This window comes from Anolis carolinensis, chromosome 2 (genome assembly GCF_035594765.1).
Source record: "Anolis carolinensis isolate JA03-04 chromosome 2, rAnoCar3.1.pri, whole genome shotgun sequence".
In the NCBI taxonomy this organism is placed as follows: domain Eukaryota; kingdom Metazoa; phylum Chordata; class Lepidosauria; order Squamata; family Dactyloidae; genus Anolis; species Anolis carolinensis.
This window is the reverse complement of record NC_085842.1, coordinates 133,691,941-133,716,969: the sequence shown is the minus strand read 5'-3', so window position 1 is coordinate 133,716,969 and position 25,029 is coordinate 133,691,941. Positions and strand designations below refer to the sequence as shown.

General features: G+C 44.3%; 1 protein-coding gene across 3 annotated transcripts in view; it reads left to right on the top strand.

The window, feature by feature from the left end:
* The window catches only part of grin2c (glutamate ionotropic receptor NMDA type subunit 2C), a 99,247-nt gene extending 83,080 nt beyond the window's left edge, over positions 1 to 16,167 (top strand). For all 3 annotated transcript variants that reach the window (XM_062970593.1, XM_062970591.1, XM_062970592.1), the window contains 6 exons: positions 657 to 782; positions 3,566 to 3,795; positions 4,545 to 4,705; positions 6,264 to 6,451; positions 12,057 to 12,289; positions 13,936 to 16,167. In XM_062970593.1, coding sequence (XP_062826663.1) covers positions 657 to 782; positions 3,566 to 3,795; positions 4,545 to 4,705; positions 6,264 to 6,451; positions 12,057 to 12,289; positions 13,936 to 15,498 — 2,501 coding nt within the window. In that variant the 3' untranslated portion in view covers positions 15,499 to 16,167. The remainder of the gene's footprint in view (positions 1 to 656; positions 783 to 3,565; positions 3,796 to 4,544; positions 4,706 to 6,263; positions 6,452 to 12,056; positions 12,290 to 13,935) is intronic.
* The last annotated feature ends 8,862 nt before the right edge of the window (positions 16,168 to 25,029 follow it).

Here is a 25,029-nt window from a genome sequence, read left to right as displayed (position 1 = left end):
AAGTCTTTTTCCAGACACAATTCAAAGTGCTTGTTATGACCTTTAAAGCCCTAGAGGCTCAGATCCAGGTTATTTGACTGACAGCATTCCTTTATACAAAAGTTCCTGGGCCCTGAGCTCTTTAGGAGAGGCCTTTCTCTTGGTCCCACCTCCATCTCAGTTGGTGGGAACGAGAGAGTGAGCCCTCCTTCTCGGTGGCTGCCCCGCAACTCGAACTCCGTTCTTCCCAGGGAAGCCAGAATGGCCCTCTCCCTGTTGTCATTCAGGCTAAAACCTTTTTTCTTCAGGCAGGCTTTTTAAAAAGGACGTTTTTAAGATGAAGTCAGGGGGTGCTGTGGTTTTTGCTTTGAATGGGTTTTAAAATCAATTTAAAGGATTTTTGACTTTATTTTAATATAATTAATTTTAATTCTATTTTAATGTTTGTATGTTTTGGGTTTTTTAAAAATTGTATCAGTTTTATTGTAAGCCACTTTGAGACTATTTTTGGAGAGAAAAAGAAGGGTTTAAATAATAATAATAATAATAATAATAATAATAATAATAATAATAATATATTGGTGGGAGTCATTTTGAGCTTGCATTGGGAGGGCATAAGTGGGCAGTCCTTAACATCTTACACTCCTTGAGCTGACTGGCTTCCTCTTGTCTTCTAGAACCTTACAGCCCAGCCGTGTGGGTGATGATGTTTGTGATGTGTCTCACTGTCGTTGCTATCACAGTCTTCATGTTTGAATATTTCAGTCCCGTTGGCTACAATCAGAATTTAACCAGTGGCAAAAGTAAGTAAGTTTCCAAATGATCTAGTGAGTGGGCTTTCATAGATATCTCCAGACCCTTTATTACAAAAGGAGCAGGCAGCTACAGTCAGAAAGCTTTTTCCTGTTGGACTTCTGTCTACTGTCATGAAGTTATGAAAATAGACCAAGTTTGTGAGGTAGAGTTTTTCCTGCCACTATGATACAATCAGGCATGCTAGTGGTGTCTCAAGAACAGCTATGGCTGACAGAGGGAAGCAGATTTCAGTAACCCATAGAAAGGTTTCTCTTTATCAAAGGCACCCACTGTGGTCTGTAACAGTGGTAAGTCATCTGCTCTCCACAATAATCTCATTTTATCCTACTTTCTAGCATCTAATTTATCCTGTGGCACATTTACAATTAGGTAAATGAGGCAACTCAAATGTCCATAGCACCCTGTGGCAATTCAGCAATTAATGTGTGCCTGTTGCTACTTGGTGGTACTGTGCTACTGGGCATCTATCCATGTGCATAGAAACCACATAGAAGATCATGGAAGTAGCTACACATTCAAGCACAGGTGACAGGCAGTTTGGTAAATGGTGTTGATGACGCTGTCAAAGTAAATGTCACAAGCGCTTGTTAATATTTTGCAGCCTAGACATGAATATTTTTTTGAATTTCATGACAGGAGAGTTGTTGAACAAGCAAGTCCTCCAAATATTCAACTTTGCTCTCTGCAGTCTTGTACTAATGGGGGATGAGGCAGGGAAAAAAGCAGTATTTTAAAGAAATGTATACAAGTTTGTCTGCCTATGTCAAGATTGACCAGCTAGCTGGAGATGAAAGCAAGTTTCCTCTCCATTTATAAAGTTGTATAAGAAGAGAAACATTTGAGCTGCTTTGAGATGTCCATATCATGGGAATGTCATAACCATGGCTCTGTTCTGAACCAGTTCATAGAAGAGGACTCCTGATTGCAGAGTGGCTGGCTCTATGGTTATTTGTCTATAATGTCTGCAGCATAGATCAGTCTGGATTCTTACAAGCACTGTGAAAAAGTGGCTTCACTTTCTACTGATATGACCAAGTTCTCCATCAGCATCTCTGTCTCTGAATTGTCAACTGCTGCCCAGATCAGCCTGGCTGATTTGTCGGTTTGCAAGTAAACCTATGAGCAGCCCCTCCTGCTAACAGCTTTCATGTCTTTGTGAGCTGGGGAGAAGATTGCTCACAGCTGCTTTGAGAAGCTGTCAGCCCCAGGCCAATTGTACCAGCCCTGTCCTTGATACAGGCTTATTAAAACTTACACATCTTGACATGTGTGTAATGAAAAGTCTGCTGTAGTGGTAAAAGTAAATCCATCCCTCCATCCCTCCCTCCCACCCCAGTTTCACCTTTCCAGCCGTTATGTCTTTCAGAAAGCAATTTGGATTTCTCACGGCTGGCTTTAGCAAATTTGCTGGTGGTGGCTCTAAAAGGGAGTAAGAATTCTGGAAATTAGGGAGAAAATAGTAACTTCTAGGAAAACTGGTGGCACAGTGTGTTAAAGCGCTGAGCTGCTGAACTTGTGGACCAAAAGGTCCCAGGTTCAAATCCCAGGAGCAGAATGAGCGTCCGCTGTTAGCTCCAGCTCCTGCCAACCTAGCAGTTCGAAAACATGCAAATGTGATCAATAGGTACTGCTCCAGCAGGAAGGTAACAGTGCTCCATGCAGTCATGCCGGCCACATGACCTTGGAGGTGTCTATGGACAATGCCGGCTCTTCGGCTTAGGAATGGAGATGAGCACCAAGCCCCAGAGTTGGTCACAACTGGACTTAACGTCAGGGGAACACCTTTTCCTTTACCTAGGAAAAATACAAGCAAGAGCATTGAGTGGAAATACACACATACACACATTTAAAAGCTACTTTTACCCATAAAGACTATACAGGCTCCAGCGGGGTGTGATTTCCCATCTACACTGCCATATAATGAAGTTTCTCAAGGCATAGAACTGGCAGTGTAGACTCATATAATGCAATTCAATGCAGTTAAACTGCATTATGAAACTGCATTATATACCAGTGAAAATGGGGCCTTAGTTTCTGAGACTTTGGTGCTGTCTCCTTCCCATTGTTGCAAATTATTTTTCACTGTCTTTGTTTCAGAGTTTAGAACTTTTTGATTGTCTTAGTTGCAGCAATTTTAATTTAGAAATAACAACAGAAACTCCTAGTTTTTAGCATAAGATACATTGATACATTCCAAACTGTTCTAATTGCAACTCTTCCTTTCCTTCAGCATGCCTAGAAATGCTGGGATCTGTTTCATTAAAGTCCAATCTTGATGTTTTGGTTAATGAGGGTTTTTCATGTAGTGGTTGGGACCAGAGCATCATAAGGGAAAAACTACAAAAGATTCTTACCCTTGAAAGCTAGATTCCATATTGCAATTAGTAAAACTGGAAAGCTGACTATTGGTAAACAGGCTAGGATTTCTGGGAGTTGAAATCCAAAATACATGGAGGTCTGAGGGTTGAGAACAACTGTGAGTACTGTTTTTTGTTAGAATTCTGTAAAATTCTGTTTAAGTCAAGCATTTTGTTTGTTTAACTCTTCTGTACCTCTGAAGCTTTGAATGCAAAAGCAGGTGTTGTTTGAATATATAGAAAAGGGCACTCTTCTAAAGCAAGTTCTGATAAATGTTGGAATTTTTGCAAAACATTTAAAAAAGACATTACTAAATGAAAACTGGTTCTCCAAAGGGGAAATAAACACCTTTTTATTTTTAGTAAGGAAAAAGGTGCAACTAGCACATTATTTTTTCTCTCCATCTTCCTAGAGTCTGGGGGACCTTCCTTCACGATTGGCAAATCAGTCTGGCTGTTGTGGGCTCTGGTTTTTAACAATTCAGTCCCCATTGAAAACCCCAAGGGAACCACTAGCAAAATCATGGTGCTCATCTGGGCCTTCTTCGCTGTCATCTTTCTGGCCAGCTACACTGCTAATCTGGCAGCATTCATGATCCAGGAGCAATATATTGATACTGTCTCTGGTCTGAGCGATAAGAAGGTGAGGAGTGATGAAGGGACAGGGATGGCAGTCATGTAATAAATGTAAAGTGCTAAAGATGGGGGAGTGTGCATTGGCCAACTGGTGACACTGGATAGCTGGGAATAGTTAAGTGGCGATTTAATCATGAATAGCAGAACTTTTGCACTATATTTGTTGGCTTTGGTATTATTGAAGACTGTTTAAATAAATGAAACCTGATAGATTTTGGTTGCCACACAAAGGCCAGAATCAGGTTAGTGCACTATGCTGACATAACTACACATATGTGGAGAGTGCTGTATGGAGGGAAAGACCCCAGGGGAACAACAGCCCTGCCGGAAGTAAAGGCTTGGAGAAACAAGCAGCTCACAATGTCTTGTCCCATCATGATTGTAGGACCAAAGAAAAGTGCAACCACTAGCATAGGACATCATCTTAAGATTCTGCCCATCATATTGCTTTCTGGAACTAACTTTTGAGACGTATATTTATTCTACAATAATTGGCATTATGAGTCTGGAAGTGACTGAAGAATTTTCTGTTTTTGTGCATTATTGTCTTCCTATAAACTGTGGTGATGTGGACTGTAAAGTTTAAAATTTTTCATACAGAGATTTATGTTTTTAGGATGAGCAAATCCACACATAGCCCTCTGTGTGGCTATGTGTAGCTATTAACTCCATCAACAGGGCTTAATTAGGGGGTGGTGTTCCTTATCTGGGATACACAACAGGCTTGTGTGTGTGCATGTGTGGTTTCCATCTCAGTTCCAGAAGCCCCAGGATCAGTATCCCCCATTTCGATTTGGAACAGTTCCCAACGGCAGCACAGAGAGGAATATCCGGAGCAATTACCATGACATGCATTCTCACATGGTGAAATACAACCAACGCTCAGTGGAGGATGCCCTTGTCAGCCTCAAAATGGGGTAAGTTTCTTATTTAAGGTGTCTTTAATGTTATCTCTCCAAACATAAGTTCATAATAAATTATGGTGATAGAAAAACCCTGACATTTCTTGAATAAGTGCTGCATTTAATCTTTGCCAAAAGATTGAGAGGTACATTTTGAATAAGCGTTGTGATGTTGATTTCTGAATTCAGCCCCATTCAGCTTTCAAGCATAGTTTCTACCTTTTGCAGATTGATTTTCATAAGTATTCTAATCAACATTGCTGAATGCCTCATCATATCTTCCTCACATACTGGATCCACAGAATCCTGTGAGGATGTTCAGAAATATTTGGGGTATTCATGACACTGGCCGACATATCCCCAAATGGCACCACTGTATCAAAAGAGTTCATTTTGCTGTACATATTTGGTGTGGTGAAATGTTGTTAAACATAAAATAGGTCTCTCCTGGATCTGGCAGTTTGGTCAGAGACTGCAAGGGAGTTCTTTTCATGAGGATCCCAAATACCCATATACAAACTGTAAATCCCAGAATCCCATAGGATATTGTAATATAATTGTGCAGTGTGACAGGCCCCTAGGACAAGGAGCATCTTGGAGCAGCGGCAGGAGGAGGAACTCCTTACACCAGAGTGAATGTACTGTTCCCAGAGTGGCTACCCCTGGAAATGTGGCTACCCAGTGGAGTGTGGCTAGTTAGGTGATTCACACCTACATGCCATGTCCATCTATGTCTCTATTGGGAACTGATTTTAAAGTATTTTTAAAATTCACTTAGTTAAAAGCTGTACACATATGCACCTATACACACTCAGGCACAGTTCAGTGTTGGAGTGCCCTGAGCTGTTCCCACCTCCAAATGTGCAAGTAAGAGGGTATTACTATCTCAGTCTATTTGTCAGTCTGCCTGTGGTTCTTTCTCTCCACTCCATCCACCCTAAATTACTGTACATGTCAGCCTATACTGCTGTTAGTACAGCACTATTGATTATTTTTATTGTATCTTGTTCACAAAAGTTAAAAATTTTCTTGGGGTTAACCATGGCCATCTTGATTATTTGGGACATCATTAGCACAGTTTGCTATCTTATGGAATTTCAGGGCTACGTAGTTGCCACCTTATGCTAGGAACAGCTGCCCTGGGGTCCTCCAGATGTTTTGGACTACGATTGCCATCACCCCCTGCCAACATGGATAATAGTCACGGGAACAGTCATCCAAAGCATCTGGAAGCTGCCAGTATTGCTTCAGGGTTGGGCAACCTCCAGAGGCTAGCATCGTGCCAACAGGATCTACTGCTGCACCAGCCTTGAAAATGTCGCTGCTCCAACCCCGAAAAGGAAAAATCAAAATGAAATGTGATTGGACATCCCCTTCCACATTCATAAAGTATCTTTTGGGGTTTAGAAGCAAAACAAGGCACCAAGGATGAGGTGTTGGCTGTGTCTCATTTTAAAATAAATGGACACATTTTGATTATTATTTTCTTGAGGGCGAGGGGACATCAACGGTTCTGGGAAGGGACTGGAGCTTGCAGAACGATGTATTTGACTATCTCTCTGATTAATTCCAGAAAGCTGGATGCTTTTATATATGATGCTGCGGTGCTTAACTACATGGCAGGCAAGGATGAAGGCTGCAAACTGGTGACCATTGGCAGTGGAAAAGTCTTTGCCACTACCGGCTATGGCATTGCCCTCCAGAAAGACTCCAAGTGGAAGAGGGCCATTGATTTAGCCCTTCTGCAGTTCCTGGGAGATGGTGGGTTTTTCTCTCTCCTTCCCCAAGATAGTGTTTGATTCTAATTCTTAAGGATAGTTTATTGCAGTTTCCTGGGTTTTTTTTCCTCCAGGGATCACAGAACTGTCAAGCTTCTGTCTTCTTTGAACTGAGGAAACAATATTGTCACAACGATCTGACAAACACAGAGCAACATTCATTATTTTTGTGGCCTCCCCTCTGTTTTTTCCTAGTGGTGCTTCTGTGTTTATTAACAGTTTTACCTTTATAATTTTGAGATTATAAAATTATATTGTTGTTGTTAATAGTTCAGAAATATTCAGGCAAGCTGGCAGTGAAGTGTGTCATTTCATCCTCCCTTTATTGTTGGGTGCTGAAGCACAGAACACCTTTCACATACAAATATCACTGAATTATGAATGGCAAAATAAATGTAACACCCCAAAATGCATACTTTAAATATAAGTTACCAAACTAATTTTTTTACAATATGCTTGGGAGTCTGCCATGTAACCAAGCAATCAGCCTGTGACCTGAGTTTCTTCATCATTACAGAGAATTTTGAGAAGATTTCAGAGAGCTATTCTGTTCTGCCATACTATTTGTGATTTACTTTAAATCAAACACAACATTTGTAAGATGTCTGAAGAGTTCTCTTTCCCTGATATTTCCCATTCTTCTCTTCAGTAGGAAATAAAATTCTCTTATCATTTTTTAACCCTTAAGAAGTTATTGCATGTTTTTTTTAAAGTGGAGGATTGGCAATTTCAGAGAGTTCAGGAGAAATATTTTAATGAATGCCAAACTACATTGAATATCAGGGATATCAGAGAATTAGAACAGGCTGGGAGAAAACGAGACACATGGGATTGCACTCATAATGATGAAGAAACGGCATTTTCATTGATGGACCACTAATAAGTTTTGGCTGAGAACGTCTTGGATTCCTGCCATAACTATGTCAGTGGTCTAAGGTATTTTTTATATCCTTATTCAAAAGATGAAATAAGCAGATGGCCATTTCTGTTTTGAAAAAAAGCCCATGTGGGACTGCATAAGGTGTGGGGAAATGGAACATGTCTTCTTCATTGTTTATGTAAATACATAAAAATGGGTTTAACTTCACCTACAAGGTTCCAATGGAAAGCTTTTCCAAGCTCCAACTTTTAAGTTTTGGCTGTAACCCTGCCCTCTCCTCCCCAGGGCATAAAAGGCACTCATGCCTATAGTCGTTGGGACTCTAAGCCTCTCAACAAGGTCTCCCATTCAATGCCTTGAGACTCTTCAATGTGGCATGGACAACAAATTGAAATCTAACTAAGACTTCCAAATGTGGAATGTCCTCAACCATTGCTCACCATCAAAAACCTGCTAGCAGCCTCATCAATACAGGAAATATAACCCTCCACCATATCGACACAACCACAAGTCTCCTCCAGCCTTGATCTTTCAGCCCCAGCGCAAGAACCAACCAGGTCAGTGCCAATGCAGCTGCCCGAATATGGCCAAACAACCTAAACGTTGAGTTTGATGAGACCTGGTATGATGCGGGCTTCTCATTAGCTATAAATGTCTATCTCACTGCACTCTCACTTCCCTCTGCCATTCACCAACTCCATGCAACTGGAAGGTCTTCAATTCCAGGATTGTTTTTCCTACTTTGCCCAAGCCTGACCACTCATCACTTCCGATGTCTGCATCCTGGACATTGTCCAAAGAGGCTATGCCTTGGATTTCAAAGAACTGCCACCAACAGGCCTTGTTTGCTGCGCAATACCATCTTGGATGAGATTCAATCCCTCCTATCCAAGGGGGCAATCAAACCCATGCATCCAGAAGACAATTTATTTGTTTATTTCAATTATTTATACCCCACCCTTCTCACCCGAGGGGACTCAGGGTGGCTTACAAGTGGCAATTGATGCCGTTACACTGTTATACATCTGCCTTCTTCTCCAGGTACTTCACAATACAGAAGGAGGATGGGGGCCTCCACCTAATCCTTGACCTCAGAGCTTTAAACGTCTACCTCGAACCCAAGAAGTTCTGCATGGTGACAATGACTTGCATCCTTCCTCTCCTAAAGGAAGGCAATTGGTTCACGACTATAGACTTGCGGGACACATATTTCCACATCTCTATTCAGCATTCCCATGGAAGGTTCCTGCCGTTTCAAGTGTATCACTGCTCATACCGAATCACGATCCTCCCATTCAGCCTCACAACAATTCTGCATGTGTTTACAAAATGCATGGCAGCAGTAACCACACACCTGTGGAAGAGCTGCATAATCGTTTTTCCCTACCTGGACAACTGGTTACTCATTGCCCTGTCAGAACTAGCGCTAAGAGACAATCTTTAAATCACCTTTGCCCTCCTTAAGTCACTGGGCCTCATCCTTAACGAGGAAAAGTCAAACTTCCTCCCATCAAGACAAATCAAGTTCACTGGAGTAATCTTTGATTCCATCCTCCAGTGGGCCTTCCTTCCCACAGACAGATTCAAAACCATCTGTAGGGAGGTTGCTGGAATCCAAAGGCTATGCAGTGTCCGACCAAACCATTCTAGGGCACACGGCCTCAACAGTCTCAGTCACACACCTCTGTAACCATCCCCTCCAAGTGGTTCATGGACAATTTCAATCCCCTGCAACAACACAACTCACAATACCTCACCATCCCAAGGCCAATCCTTTGATCCCTCTCTTGGTCTGCACCAGGGTGCCATTCCACAAGTCCTCCCTGACATGATCTCTAACTATGGACTTGTCCACCTTTGGATGGGGAGCCCACTGCACCCAAGCCCTGGTGGTCACCAACAGAAGCAAAGAGACGTGTAAATCTCCTCAAACTTTGGCCATATTCAAGGCCCTCCGAGCATTTGCCCCAGTGCTCTGTGACAGCCATGTACTGATCCTCATAGACAACATCACTGAGGTGGAGTTGGAATCTGAGGAGGAGATTTTGCAAGTACCCACATTTCAGGAGAGGCGAAAGGAAACAGAGCATAGAAGCCCGGGGCTGTGGCGCAGACGGGAGAGCAAACCAGCTGCAATTAACTGCAATCAATCACTCTGACCAGGAGGTCATGAGTTCGAGGCCCGATCGGAGCAATGTTGTTTGTCTTTGTCCTATGTTAAAAAGGCATTGAATGTTTGCCTATATGTGTAATGTGATCTGCCCTGAGTCTCCTTCGGGGTAAGAAGGGCGGAATATAAATGCTGTAAATAAATAAATAAATAGAAGTCGTTCAGCTAGAATAGCTGCCAGAAATGCTGCTGAGTAGTTGGGAACTGCCCCAGCAGCTGTGAGGGAATTATTGCTGTTTCTTTGTCTGAAGTAAGACTGCTAATTGATTTGGGAATTAATCAGAGACAACTGTGTTTGTCCTAAGACTTCTTAGCTTTCTTTTGCATTATACCACTGAGTGTCCTGTTCTTTATGTTTTGCTGAAGTAAAGCAGTTTTCATTTACTTACCACATTGTTTTAAGGCTGTTCTTGAAAGACAGGACACCCAGACAGTTGTGGTACTCTGCCTTGATGCACCTGTCGAACGGCCACCACCACTTTCCCTCCAATGCCTCATCTTCTCTTGATGGAGGATGGCAACATATTGCATCCAGACATCCCCTCCTTCTACCTGACTGTCTGGAGGATCCACCCCTAGCCTACCTCCCTGAAGGACTTTGCACTGTCCTTCAGCAGTGCACAAACTAGCCACTTCAAAATCCTACACCTACTTACTAACCTGCTTCACCATCATATCAGCCCACTGCCCCTCGGAGCTTGCAGCGTTAAGGGTCGACAGGTCTTACCTCCTCTTTCGCAAAGAGGAAATGTCTGCATGGATATTACCTTTTTGCCAAAGGTAGTGTCCCTGTTTCACATCAACCAAGACATCTTCCTGCCTGCTTTCTCCCAGGCCTCATCCAACTCCCTCAAGAAGAAACTTCACCTGCTCAATGTCAGGAGGGCTCTTTGTTTTTTACAAAGATCGAACTTGAGTGCTACAAATAACACAACACTGGTTTATCTCTTATGTACCAGATAAAGAGGGCCTTCAGATCTCTTCTCAGAGATTTTCCCATTGGATTTCTTCAGCCATCCACCTCTCCTATGAACTAGCCCATAAGCCTCCCCTATCCACCATCTGTGCCCGATCCACCCGAGTCTTGGTAACATCGACGCCTTCCTAAGGGAATCCCCTTGGACAATATGCAGGACAGCTATCTGGTCTACATCGCTAACCTTTGTGGCCCACTACAGGCTGGACTCTACGGCATCCCAGGATGCTGCTTTTGGACACTCTATCCTTTTCTCTTATGTTTCATAACCCCTCTCTGAAACACCTGTGCTGCCTGCGAGTGTTAAAATAATGACTCTACAACATAGTTATTTGCATTGTGATTGTTTATTGAATGTATTTATGTTCCTCTCGAAGGATATGTTTGTACCTATCTCCCACATTGTCTTCGATACTTTGGGAGTATTGTTAGAATTGCCTTGAGCCACAAAGTGCTCCTTTTGGATGTGTGTGAAAAAAAGGGTTTTTTTGTCAACCAGAAAGATAGCACTGAAATGCTCTACCTTGTGTCATTGACGTTGTCAGTTAGATTGCACTTTACTTACAAACTGTTAGTCTCACTTGACTTCATTAACATGTCTGTACTAACATCATGGTTGTTTTCTGTACTGCTGATATCTGGAACCTAAGCTATCTGCTGGCTTTCGAACCCATTGATATTTTTTTATTTATTTACAATATTTATACCCTGCCCTTCTCACCCTGAAGGGGATTCAGAGTGGCTTTACAGAACACATATACAGCAAACACTCCATGCTGATTATACAATTAAAAAGGACAGACAACACATAGTCAAAAGTTACTCTACTTGTTACATTGTGTTCTGCTCTTGAGTTCTGTTTTGCACTACCTTGGTGTTGGCTTGACATGTATTCCACCTTCTAAGTTTGCTAGTCTCCATTTGTGTGTATTCATAGAGACCACAAAGAAGAAGGACAGGTTGCTCACCCATAACTATGTTTCTTCGAGTGGTCCCCTATGAATTCACACAAACCTGCCTGTTCCTCCTCTCACTATACAAACCTCCCCCTTTCTAGCTGCTTGCATCTTAGGAACTGGGGAGCCGCTGACCAGGGCACCTTTTATGCCCTGGGGAGGAGTGGGCACCATGAAAACTTAAAAGTGGGAGCTTGGAAAAGCTTTCCGTTGGAAGTTGCGTAAGCACAGTCAAACCCATTTGTTTCAATTCACAGAGAACCACTCAAAAAACACAGTTACAGGTAAGCAACCTGTCCTTTCTATGTTGGTTGGTATACAACATGTCAATTTACTTGCTCTTGGTAGAGGAGAAATACCTCCTTTGCAATGCTGAAGACTTCATTCAAAGTTATAGTAAAATATTCAAAGCAATCACAAAAAAACGTTTTCTTTTTCTGATATAGTTCATGAGGTGATGTGAATTTCTGTTTTCTACTTGTTAAGGGTGGAAGCACCAGTAGAACAGGGGTGGCAACAAATCATCTAATGTTAAATGGAGGGATTCCGTGGGTAGGATCTCACCCTCTTGCTCTCTTTGCTTGTTTTGTGTTGCTTATTTCTCAGGTGAAACCCAGAAACTGGAGACTGTGTGGCTGTCAGGAATCTGCCAAAATGAAAAGAATGAAGTGATGAGCAGCAAGCTAGACATTGACAACATGGCAGGAGTCTTCTACATGCTGCTGGTGGCCATGGGGCTGAGTCTCCTAGTTTTTGCCTGGGAGCACCTGGTGTACTGGAAACTGCGGCATTCTGTACCCAAGTCTCACAAGCTCGATTTCCTTCTAGCTATAAGTAGGGTAAGAGCCTCTTATCAAAACCTTAAATTAGCATATTAATCAAGGTCAAGAAGGTAGCATGTTAACAGGACAGATTCAAGAAGGCACCAGGGTTCCCCACATGTGTACTGTGTCGTAAAGCATTATTTACAGTTAAGCAATCACGAGAGAAGGAGGATGAAGGTGGCCATGATTATATTGGTTATGGTATGGGAATAAGATTTGGGAGACGTGGATTCAAATCCCACACTCTACCATATAATGCACTGGGTGACCCTGGACAAGTCATTCTCTCCCACAGCCAAATCTACCCCACAGGGTTTTGGTGAGGCCCATGTGCCACGAATTGTTTGGGGAGGAAATGGGATACAAAATTAGGAAAAGTAACAGATAAACAAAAACAGCAATTATTACAGTATAATTAAACAAACCAAAGCTTCATGTACCAATTTCTAAGAACATTTTGTACTGGTATGCATCACTGATGCTTAATTTCTGTGAAATGTGTCTGAAATTAAACTAATAAAAACCCAGTCCCTTCCTAATTAGAAGAGTGTCAGAGGATTGAACAGGAAAATGATTTGTCTACCCTTACCTTTTCTACCTTTAAAGTTCCAGACTGTGCGTTGTCTGTTTCACAATAAACACCTCAGCTGTTTCTTGACACTGCTTCACCTAATCAAAGTAAAATGCTTTAAAATTGACTTAATTTTGATTTGATGTGTGAATATGAAGCAAAAGAGAGAGGGTTTGTTCACACCTAATTTATATTTCTGTATCCATTTGAATTGTTGAAGAACCACTCTCGTTGCATCCTATTAATCATTATTTACATCCCTCAAGTTAAGTGGCATTTTAAAAAATGAATACAGCAGCTTCATCATTTTAGAAGAAAGATAAAAAGAGAATGAGGACATAAGGAAAGTTCACAATTGAAAATACAAGGTCTGAAATTGATAAACATATCTATTTTATTAGAAAGGATGACAATTAAAATTCCACAAACAGAGAAGAAAGAAGCTGGTTCTCCCAAAGGAAGCTCAAAGTTGGCTCTTGTGCAAGGAGGGTCTTTAGACCAGAGCTGGGAATCATGGGGTCCTCCAGATGTCAGAATTTCTTACCGCTCACTATGCTACCTAGGACTGCTGGGACATGCAGTTCTATTGTAACCGAAAAGCTTTTTGATCACCACCTGTGCACTAAACAATCAGAGATGGAGCAGAGCAGGGCATGAGGACTCCTTGGTTCTTGTTGCAAGATTCCCTCAGATCTTGAATCAAGTCCTTCCAGTTGAGGCCAAAGCTTGGGAAGAAGAGGATAAAAACCTTACCCTTAAAAAAACTAGCAGAAGAACAGATATTCTCATGGGCTTTCAGGGTCAGTGGCTCAAGCATCTAATTTATAATAGGCTGCATGGTGTAGCTCCAATACAGTGTAAGGAGCACTCTCACCTCTACAAGTCCCTTATCCCCTAGACAGATAAATGAGGTCATTCAGAATTTGTAATGTCTGTCCTGTATGAACTTGGAAGTTGAGCATAAGCCAACCATTTCCCCGGCTCACAGCTTTCCAAGACATTCCCATTTATCATTTGTTATCTCCCCTCTCTACATTTGCTTGGGCACTGTTTTGGTCACTCTGTTTCATCTTCTTTTTTCTTTCCTCAGGGCATCTATAGTTGTTTTAATGGAGTCCAGAATCCAGAGAGCCCTGCTCGTGTTCACAAACCTGATGTCACAGCTAATTCTGCTCAAGCCAATGTGCTAAAGATGCTGCAAGCTGCCAAGAATATGGTGTCAACAGCGACTGTTGGGAATTCATTAGAGAATGCTACACGTACCATTGAGAACTGGTCAAACCGGAGTGAAAACCTCCAGACAACCTTCTCCTTAAGGACTCCTCAGCTTGTTGTTCAAAACACCAGTGGCCCTAGCAGATCTGCTCACTCCTCCAGTGCAACTGCAGAAGTAAGTGAGAAACTTGGGAGACCAAATCAACCATCGCCTCCTACAGCCCAACAAACGTTGGTGTCAGCCAGTGAAAACTGGAGTGGGACAGTTGAGCGGCCGCAGATAATTCATCCACTGAAGTATCGAGGCAATTATTCTGAAGATAAGATCCTTCCAGGTTCTACTGTGAATAGTTCTCCACATTACTTGGTAAGATCCACACCTCAGGCACCTTTCAGAAACCATGTGCCCCTTGGAAACCATCTTAGTGCTGCCTCCCACTCCCCTGTGAGGTCTCCCAGGGAGGTGCCTCCACCTGAGCAGAAGTATAAGCTTCCTGTGGCCAGAGGGCAAGGGAAGGAAAGATTCCACCGCAATGTTCACCTGGTGTATGGAGAAGATGGGCATGATAGCTCTTCAACTCAAGTAACAAGGCCAGCTTCTACTTCTGAGAAAAGAAAGGAGTTGGAAAGTCACATCTTGTCTCATGCCTGTGTGCACAATTCCTTTCCAAGGCCTGACAGGACTTCCAGACCCTTTGGGTACAAAGACTCTGACACAGAAGATCTCAGGAGAGAGAAGCAGCACCACAGGGCTAATCTCCCAAGATCATCCTGGGAACAGCATGAAAGACCCAAGTCTCTTAACCTCTGGAAACATCGTGGAAAATCTTATGTCTGTGAGGATGTGCCAGACCTCTTCCCCCAAGCTAACCTGGCTCCAAAACCAGCAACTGTGCCTGGAATCCACCGTGGATTCCATCACTATCCTCCCGATGCCCTTAGACCAAGCTACACATGCAACAGGAAGTATATGGAGTCCAATGGCCTATCATGGAAGGACCAACAGTTATTGCACTCACAGTCTACAAAGCTCCCCTCATACCGGGAGGCCTGCCTACAAAACACCCCGGGCATGCACAGGGCTTCTTCTACAGTGGTGCACAAGCAGTATGCCTACATGAACTCTTACACAAATCTGCCTATTTACTGGGGGCGCCTTTACCAGGGCTCTCCTCCATTGTGTGAACAGTCCAGTGCAAGCCGGCACTGCTTCACTCGAGCCCCATGGTCCCCTTGCAACAGGGATTTCTTGGTCCATGAGAATGGCCAGAGGACCATGTACTTTGGTAGCACTTACAAAGACTGCAGGGACCGGAGCAGGGTAGACCCAAACTTGCTTCAAATGGAGAGAAGGGACCTCCTGACCACCCAGAGGATGCCAAGCCCATATCCATCGAGATCCTGGAGGCGTGTATCCAGCCTAGAGTCTGAAGTCTGATAGTGGAAAGGGCGCTGGTGGCAGTGGAGGAAGATGCAGGTCTGTTGATTTGCAACTATCTTTCTCATTGGTTGGAAACCATTCATCTGGGACCAATCCTAAGGAATGGCCTCAGCATGAGCAAGTGGTGGAGGATCCTGCTTGTCAGTCTGCTTCTTCCTGTAATACTGGTATGTATCAACAGAAAGCTGTTTTTCTCTTCTGTACTAACCTGCATCATTGCAAGAGCAAGTGACCTTTCTTCTTTATCTATTGATGGACCAAGAGCAAAGCAGCAGTCGCTAAAGGCACTTTAACATGAACTCTGTTCCCAAGTCTTCCATTGTTGAGCATTGGGACACTAATCACACATGCAAGAAAACTCCCATGATGGTGTTTCACTGTTCCGCTGCCTCTGTGGATAGCTTAAGAAATAGCAGTTTCAATGTCAACCATTCACATTTCAGTGCCAGTATATCTTTCAGAGCATGCAGGAAATACCAACAACCTCCTAATGAGAATTAGGATTGTTTTGCTTTTTCATATGCACTGATAAGCAATGGGGATGCTATAAAGGACTTAACAGGCTCATAGTATGGCATTTTTAGTGTTTTACATTACCTTCTGGTTCCTCATAAAGAGCCCAAGATGCCAAACAGAGGTTATTAAAGACACACTTCTAAACATGTATTCACTTGCTTGCCTTTCTTTCATTTTGCTTTTGGTAGGGGTGCTTCCTACATTCTTTCTAGAAACAAGCATGCAACAGGCATGAGGCAACATCAGATCTTGGCAGAGGTTCTGAACATACATCCAAAGCAACAACAGCCAGGATTGCCCCACAATGCCAAGGGGTTTTCTTGTGGCCTGGAAACCAGTGGATATTCTGTATTAAGTCCTAACTTCTCAGAAATCCATTACTGTTGCTTACTATTAAGACCCAAGGCACAACACAACATAGGTAAAGCTTTTAAAGATTCAAACAGAAGAAGAAGAACATATTTTAAAGCAGGGGCTCTAGAAGAAGGTGACCTAGGATGCTTCAATGGAGGATGATTTAGTGTAGCAATTTAGTGAAGACTTCACTTAGGTGAATTGAGATGCAATTCCATGTCAAGTCACCCAGATCATATGTACTGCTCCCCACTGGGTCTGTCGTCTGTCTCAAGTGTAATCAGCAATGTAGATGAAAAGAGAAACCAGGCTCAAATAAGGTTTCCACATATTTATGAGATTTCATCATTATGGAGAAGAAAAAGTCATAATTTTTGTTATGGTCCTAATAGAATCTTTGAGCTTTTAGGATTTAATTAAGTTTGGAGATACTTGAACCAAGAAAGATTGAAAATCCTAGAATATTGCATCCTATTTTTGTCTAAATATCAAACTTGCCTATTGGAAATAATCTTGGAGTGGGAAGATATTGTCATGATATTGTGCTGTTTAATCACATTTATAAAATGCTGAGACATTAAATGCAGGGATGTCTCATTTAGCAGCTCTGTACAGAATTATAACCTTGTAATTTTGGAAATTCATGTTTACAATTCTTAATGACTAAATGTGATCCCAAAACCTACCTTTTATGAAGGGAAAGAAGTCTAAGCCAGTTATTTCCCCACTCCCTCCCCCCACACACAGTGCCAGGTGTCAGCTCACCACAGCCGCTCCTGAATGAACACACGAGACTCTCTGTGTTATCACCAGAAACTTTTACTGTAGGAAACATGAACATCAAAAAAGCCAAGAATGGGAGGCTCCGGCCAACCATCCTTTATATACCCTCCCCCTCATTTGAAAAGTCTCTTCCCGCTCAGCAAAACCCCGCGCAAATTCCCCGCCAAGTCCAGCAGCCGTTTCTTCTCCGAGTCCTGAGCCGCAGGTGTCTTATCAATGTCAGTGACCCTGAAACTCAGAGCCACATCCAGGCTCTAGTAGCAGGGTTCTGACATGGCGTCCTCCTCCCCTTCGTCCTGGAAGGAAAAGATTAAACACAACTATTGTTCTCCGCTGTCCAGAGTTCCTTTATACTTTTTTAACAGGCTGCAATGGAATACCGGGTGTACCTTTCCTAGGTCCTTGGGTAGCCTCAGCTCATAGGTCACTTCGTTTATTCTTTTTGCTACCCTGAACGGCCCTATATAGCGTGGAGCCAATTTTTTAGATGGGAACCCCAATTTCAGGTTTTTTGTGCTCAGCCAAACCAGATCCCCTTCGCCCAATTTGTCCCCCTCTCGGCGCCTACGATCGGCAAAGAGCTTGTACTTCTTTTGTGTTTCCCGCAATGCCTCCACCACGGTCTGCCACCCTTGCTTAATTTTGGCCGGCCATTCCTTGTCGGTCTGGCCCTCTCCTTCCTTCCACTCGGGTAGCCTGGGGAAAGGTGCCACCTCCTGTCCGTATACTATTTCGAATGGGGCACGACCTGTGGCCGAATGTACGGCCCCGTTAAAAGCCATCTCAGCAAACGGTAGAAGGTCCGCCCAATCATCCTGTCTATAATTGGTGTACATCCTCAAGAATTGGCACAGTGTTTGTTGGGTGCGTTCGACTCCCCCGTTGGTTGCGGGATGAAAAGCCGAGCTCAGGTTCCTTTCTGCTCCTAACAGCTGTAAGAATTTTCCCCAAAATTTTGCAGTAAATTGGACTCCCCGGTCGCTAATTATTTTGTCGGGACACCCATGTAGGCGATATACATGCTTCACATACAAATCAGCAAGTTTTTCAGCTGAGGGGAGTTTCGGCAGGGCCACAAAGTGTGCCTGTTTTGAGAATAGGTCCAATATTGTCCAAATGTATCTGTGGCCTCTGCTGGGGGGTAGTTCGCCTACAAAATCCATGGCCACGCATTCCCATGGCCTCATGGGCTCCACCACCTTCTGCAATAGCCCCTGGGGCTTCCCCGGTGGTGTTTTTCCCTCTGCACATAATTCACACTGCGTGACGTACCCCCTGGCGTCTTTCCTCATTCCGGGCCACCAGCATTGTTTGGCCAACAGTTTAATAGTCCTGGTGGGGCCTAGATGACCCGCACCCTTGTTATCGTGGCACTTCCTTAACATTTCTTGTCTTAAACATTCAGGAATATACAATTTCTTATTTACAAACACCAAATCCCCACACAATTCTCCCTTTTCCTTGTTAGTTTGTAACCATTTGTCCATTCCATACGCTCGCTTCAACTCTTCCTCCCATATTTCTCCTCCCCCCGTGGAAATGGCAGTACGTTTGTTTTCTTTGGCCGCTTGTGCTCGAGTTAGTACTGCCAGGCCCCACTGCTTATCTAGGAACAGGCTCCCTTCAGATTCCTGAATTCCTCCCCCGTGCTGAGGCATCCGAGAGAGAGCGTCAGCGAGTATGTTATGTTTCCCCTGGAAGAATCTGAGTCTGAAATCAAAACGGCTGAAATATTGGGCCCATCTAATTTGCTTCGCTGATAGTTTACGAGGGGATCTTAGATACTGTAAATTTCTATGATCAGTCCACACCTCAAACGGTGTTCCACTTCCTTCCAGAAAGTGTCTCCAGCACTCTAGTGCTTTTAGAATCGCTAAGGCTTCTCTCTCCCAAATCGGCCAGTTTTTTTCTGTATCGCTAAACTTTTTTGACAGATAGCCACATGGCTTCAGGTTCCCCCCCTCGTCTTTCTGCAGCAGAACTGCCCCATATGCCCGGTCTGACGCATCGCAATGTAGTACAAAGGCCTTAGACATATCAGGGTGCTGTAGGACAGGTTCCTCAGTAAAACGCTTTTTAAGGGCTTCGAAAGCTTCCTGGCATTCTATTGTCCATGTCAGTTTGGCCCCTGGGGCCTTCACTTTGGCTGTTTCTCCCCTGCCTTTAGTTTTTAACAAATCCGTTAATGGCAAAGTGAGGCGCGCAAAGTCCTTGATAAATGTTCTATAGAAGTTTGCGAACCCTAGGAAGGATTGCAGCTGCTTCCGTGTTTTGGGGGCTTCCCACCCCCTCACGTCTTCCACCTTCGCAGGGTCCATCGCCACTCCCTGGGAGGAAATCCTATACCCCAGAAAGTCTATCTGGTCTTTATTGAACTCGCACTTGGCAAGCTTCGCATACAGTTTCGCTTCCCTCAACTTTTGTAGGACTTCCCTGACTAGTTCTACGTGTTGTTCCTTAGTTCGAGACATTATCAATATGTCATCTAAAAAAATAAAGACTCCCTTGTACAACAATGGATGCAATACTTCGTTGATTAATTGCATGAACGCGGCCCCTCCCCCGCACAAACCGAAGGGGAGCACACGATAATTGAATAATCCGAATGCGCAGGAGAAGGCCGTCTTCCACCTGTCCTCTGGTTTGATCTGCAATTTATGGTAGGCCTCAATTAAGTCCAATTTAGTGAATATCTGTCCTTCCGATAACTGGGCGATCAAGTCCTTCACTAAGGGTAGGGGGTATTTATTTACAGTACTGATTGCATTTAGGCCCCTGTAGTCAATGCAGAGCCTCAGCGTTTGGTCCTTTTTCCGCCTGAACAACACAGGCGCCCCTAGAGGGGAATTTGAAGGCTCTATGAAACCCCTCGCTAGGTTTTTATCAATGTATTTTCTCAGTTCCTCCTTTTCCCTAGCTGACATCGGGTATATTTTTGCCTTGGGAAGCTCTGCTCCTGGGACTAGCTCTATTTTCACTTCAACTCTCCGCTTCGGTGGGAAATTGTCTGCTTCCTTCTCATCAAACACGTCCACAAAATCCCGATACTCTGGGGGTAATTTATCTGCCAGTTCTGCTATTCTGATAGAGTCTTCCTCCCCCCTTTTCCCTGGCTCCCTCTCAACTTCCTGGCTCCCTTCTTCCAAATTCATCCTGAAGATCATGCTCTTATCCTCCCAGTTGATTTGCGGGTTGGCCTGCCCCAGCCACGGCATGCCTAGTATAACATTATAGCTGGCTATTTGTGATATCACAAATGACACCTTTCCTTCCCAACTCCCTATCTTACACTTTACATCTTCGGCACTGTACTTAGCTAACGATCCCGATGCTGTGGATCCGTCCAACTGCGAAAAAGCTATTGGGGATTCTAGGTTCGTTCTTTCGCATCCCAATCCCTCGGCTAATTCAGGGGAGATGATGTTCCTGGAACATCCACAATCCACAAATGCTTTGCAGGTTGCTTGTTTGCTGCCATTTTCAAGCTGAATGGGGACCACTATCATAGCTTTGTCCTGACTTACCAACCCCCCCGAGTGGTGCCTCATCGGTGGTTCTTCCTCGGCGCGTTTTCCTGCCACGGCTCTGGGTTTGGGCTGGCCTCCGCCTTCCCCTTTTCTCTGCCAGCACTCGGCAGCCCTGTGGCCCAACCGGCCGCACACGAAGCAGCCACTCCTGCTGGCGCTCACGTTCCCTGTCGGCTCCGTTCTCCTCCCGGCTGGGGTTGATCCCTCCTTCCGGCTCCCCTCTTTCATCTGCGGCCGCTGCTGTAGCCCTCCTCGGTGCCTCCTCGCCTGGGCCAGCGATGTCTCGACGCGCCCCGCCAGCTGAATCCATCCGCGCAGTGTGTCAGGCTCATCACGATGCACCGCCCAGGAGAGGATCTCCCGCCTGAGACCCTCTTTGAAGAGTTCTATCTTTGTTACTGCAGACCATTCCGGCACCTTTTCGGCGAGGCATTGGAACTCCTCCGCATACTCAGATACCGACCTCTGCCCCTGGGAGACGGTCTTCAACTTCTCCCTCGCCCGGATCTGCTCCAGTGGATCTCGGAAACGGGTCTCCAGGGCCCCCATAAAGCGTCGGAGTGACCCCAGACATGGGTCGCGCCGCGCGTGCAGCTGAACGTACCAGCTGGCCGCTCCCCTCTTCAACACTGCACCAATGGCCCGTATCCGGCTGGATTCCGTTCTAAAAGTGTGAGCATTGTCCTCCATATAGCCCCTCACCATGGTCAGGAAAAAATCCAGTTCAGAGGACTCTCCCCCAAACTCGATCCTTAGTTCCTCTCGTCTCGGTAGGGGTCCCTGTGGTGGCAATCCCCAATTCTCCGCCCGTCGCAAGCCCCCTTGCGGACCAGTGGGCCCCGCTGCTGCTTCTCTTGGCCCTGTGCCACGCCCGGCATTCGCCAGGGGCACCAGGGTCTCAGCTGGGAGCGTAGCTGGGATTCTCGGAGGTTTTTCCCCTTCGTCGTCACTCTCCTCCACCCGCGTCAGGCTTGTTTGGGTCTTGGGCCGGGCGCCGGGCTCCTTTCGCATTTCCCTTCCCTTCGGTGCTGGGAGGTCTGCAAAGCCCTGGCTGCTTCCCACGCTCACGTCCCACATTGAGCCAGCCCGAAGTTCCCTTCCTCTCTCTGGCTCCGCCAAAAACGCCAGGCGCTCCATCGCCCTCGACATCACTGCCAGGGTGGTCTCCATCGCCGACATCCTCTCCTCCAGAAACACCATCCTTTGTGGGCCTGGGGAAGGTGAACCTTCCTCTCCTCCGGTGCTGTCTCCCCGCACCACTCCACGCCTCTGGGTTACCCCATTTGGCTGGGCATAAGCGGTGGATGACGCCAGGGCCGCCAGCTGGTGGAACTCAGCGTCCGGCTCGGGAGTGGCCCTTTCCGACCTTCCTCCTCCTGCGCCCAAGAGCTCTTCATCCTCCACTTGCATGTTACACCTCACCGCTACAGCGGGATGGTGTCCGTATTCTTGGCTTAGTGTCAGCTCACCACAGCCGCTCCTGAATGAACACACGAGACTCTCTGTGTTATCACCAGAAACTTTTACTGTAGGAAACATGAACATCAAAAAAGCCAAGAATGGGAGGCTCCGGCCAACCATCCTTTATATACCCTCCCCCTCATTTGAAAAGTCTCTTCCCGCTCAGCAAAACCCCGCGCAAATTCCCCGCCAAGTCCAGCAGCCGTTTCTTCTCCGAGTCCTGAGCCGCAGGTGTCTTATCAATGTCAGTGACCCTGAAACTCAGAGCCACATCCAGGCTCTAGTAGCAGGGTTCTGACAGCCAGGGATGGGCATCATATTTGTGTCCAGTGGCTACGAGGGTTTCTTTCTCTCTGGTCTAAGGGAACCAGATGTTAGGCATACTGAATGAACTGTTGGGATATTAAAAAGAAAAGAGAAGGAAGCAGAAGAGTAAACTGATCTGCTCAGATCCTGATGATGACAAGTATACTGGTTACATAACGGTAGGGTTGGAAGATTCATGCTGTCAGGTTGAACAAGCAAACCCTCCAGCCTCTATGCAAGGATATTTGAGGTGAAAGGGAAGGAAAGGAGGCACATTTCTCTTTCCCACCCTCACGTAATATAACGTTCAGCATTAGGAATGCAGCACACTTGAGCCCGCTAGCATTATTTGCTACAGCAAGAGAAGGACTTGGTGGGGCAGAAAAGGACACCTGGGCTGGCATTGTGTTAGAAAGATACATACACATAACACAATTCCTGCCTTGTGGAGAAAGAGGGACAGCAGCATACAAAGACTTCTGGCCATGTGGATAGCCAAATGCTGCTGTAACACACTACCTTCCAGTAGATACAGACGGGCTTCAGAGGGGCCATGATAGGTCCTGAAGTGGTCAATGGCTCATCACAGCAATACCTCTGTACATGGAACTATAGGCAACACTCAACCTTGGAGGATTGAGGCCTAAATGGACTTCCACCTTTTTTACCCTTCTCATCTTTCTCTGTTGTCTAAAAGACTGCCCCATATGTTTTCTTCAAGAAATTCGAGGCTTCTGGGAATGGCATTGTCATCACATTGGGGTGGGGTGGGGTGGGGATAAACTTCATTTAAAAGATAAATACAGCTTCTGGAAAGTCACCAAAATGCTATTTTTTGAGAAACAAAGCACAAAGCATACATATATCTTACATATATCTGCCTATTTACTGGGGACGTATTCTGTTTTCAAGGGAGTTTTGCTGCCACTCTAGCATCCAAAGGCCAGTTACCTTTGAGAAAGAAGGTTACCCATATTATATGAGAAAAACAAGAATAACGGGAACTGAAGGAGTGGGACCAATGCCTACATAATGATCTTATAGTCGGCTCTCTCTATCCACAGATTCTGCATCCATGAATTTGATCATATATGGTTTGAAAAAATTCCACCCCCCAAAACAACTCCAAAAAAGCAATCCTTGGTTGTGCCATTTTATATTTTACTATGCCATTGTCTCGAAGGAGAGTTTAGCATCCATGTCCTTTGGTATTTGGGAGAGGGGGTGGCAGAAACCAAACCTTGTGGATACCAAGGGCCCACTGTGAACACAAGCACACACATGTACACATCATACAGAATAAGAAAATTGAAGAACAACAAAGATAAGGGATTGATCATGAATAAAACATGTTTCACTCCAGGAAACATCGGTGAACTGTTGATTAAAATATTTGAGAGGGTGAATTTGATTTTGAAATCCTGAAGCCAGCCCATCCTACTTCCACAAAAACACTTTTTGAGCTAAGATAGCTTTAAGCATTAGGAATATAAGGGAACCCCAACCCCTCCTTGAATGTTTTCATCCAAACAAAGCTTTTTAAAATATTACTAACAAGGCTTTGTGTAGGGTCCAGCTTTGGATCTGGCCATTTAGAGGAAACCCTTTTGTCACAGAAAGGACCACAAATTACCAGTCATTCTGATTCAGCAAGGCTTTTGGGTGAGTTGGATTTACAGATTGTCATCCCCATGTAGGTTTTTAAAAACTGTTTCTTCCAAATCAGTATTTATTTATTTATTTATTTATTTATTAGACTTGTATACCGCTACTCCCAGTTTGGCTCAGAGCGGTTTACAGAAATAGATTAAAACAATACACTTAGCTTTAAAATAACAATAAAAACAACAATAAAAACAGACATGAGCATCCAATAACCAGTTTGAAAATAAGATTCATTCCAAGCCTTTGCAAATTTATTGAGCAACAATTTGCTGGGATTATTGACTATAAAATACTACAGAAAAATGTTTGAAAGTCAGTTTGGGACTTGTTAACTGAGATTATATGTTTTACATCTACAAGTGCATTCTCAATCCTTTACTATAGTATCTCTAAATATCCATGGAATGGTAGCCTTTTATGCATGTCCTAAATGCTCAGAATAAAAAAAAAACATAGTGTTATTAGTATGATGTATCAGTATGGAGTGAGTGCATCTCTATGCATCTGAGAAAGTAGGCAAAGTTTGCATCTGCACTGGAGAATTAATGCAATTTGACACCACTTCAACTGCCATAGCTCAGTGCTATGGAATCATAGTCCAATGAAGTAATTTTTTTAAGTGCTGCCAGCAAATGAGTTGCAATGATGGACCAAGCAGATGGCACTAGTGGTTTGGTTTCCTCCACATCCTTGCATATTATAGGCTGAGACTGCAACTCACTGGGTGATGCTGTTCCTCCATGAGATCTTTAAAGTGAGTTAAGCGTCGCCTCTCAAAAGCTTCAGCACCATGGATAGCTCTTGTAACAGACAAAAACGAGGTGTAGAAGAATCTCACTGACCTGATTGCCACTGTTTGGCACTTCTTTAGACAACAAAAGATGTTAAGAGAAAGAGTTCCTTAAAAAAGATATCA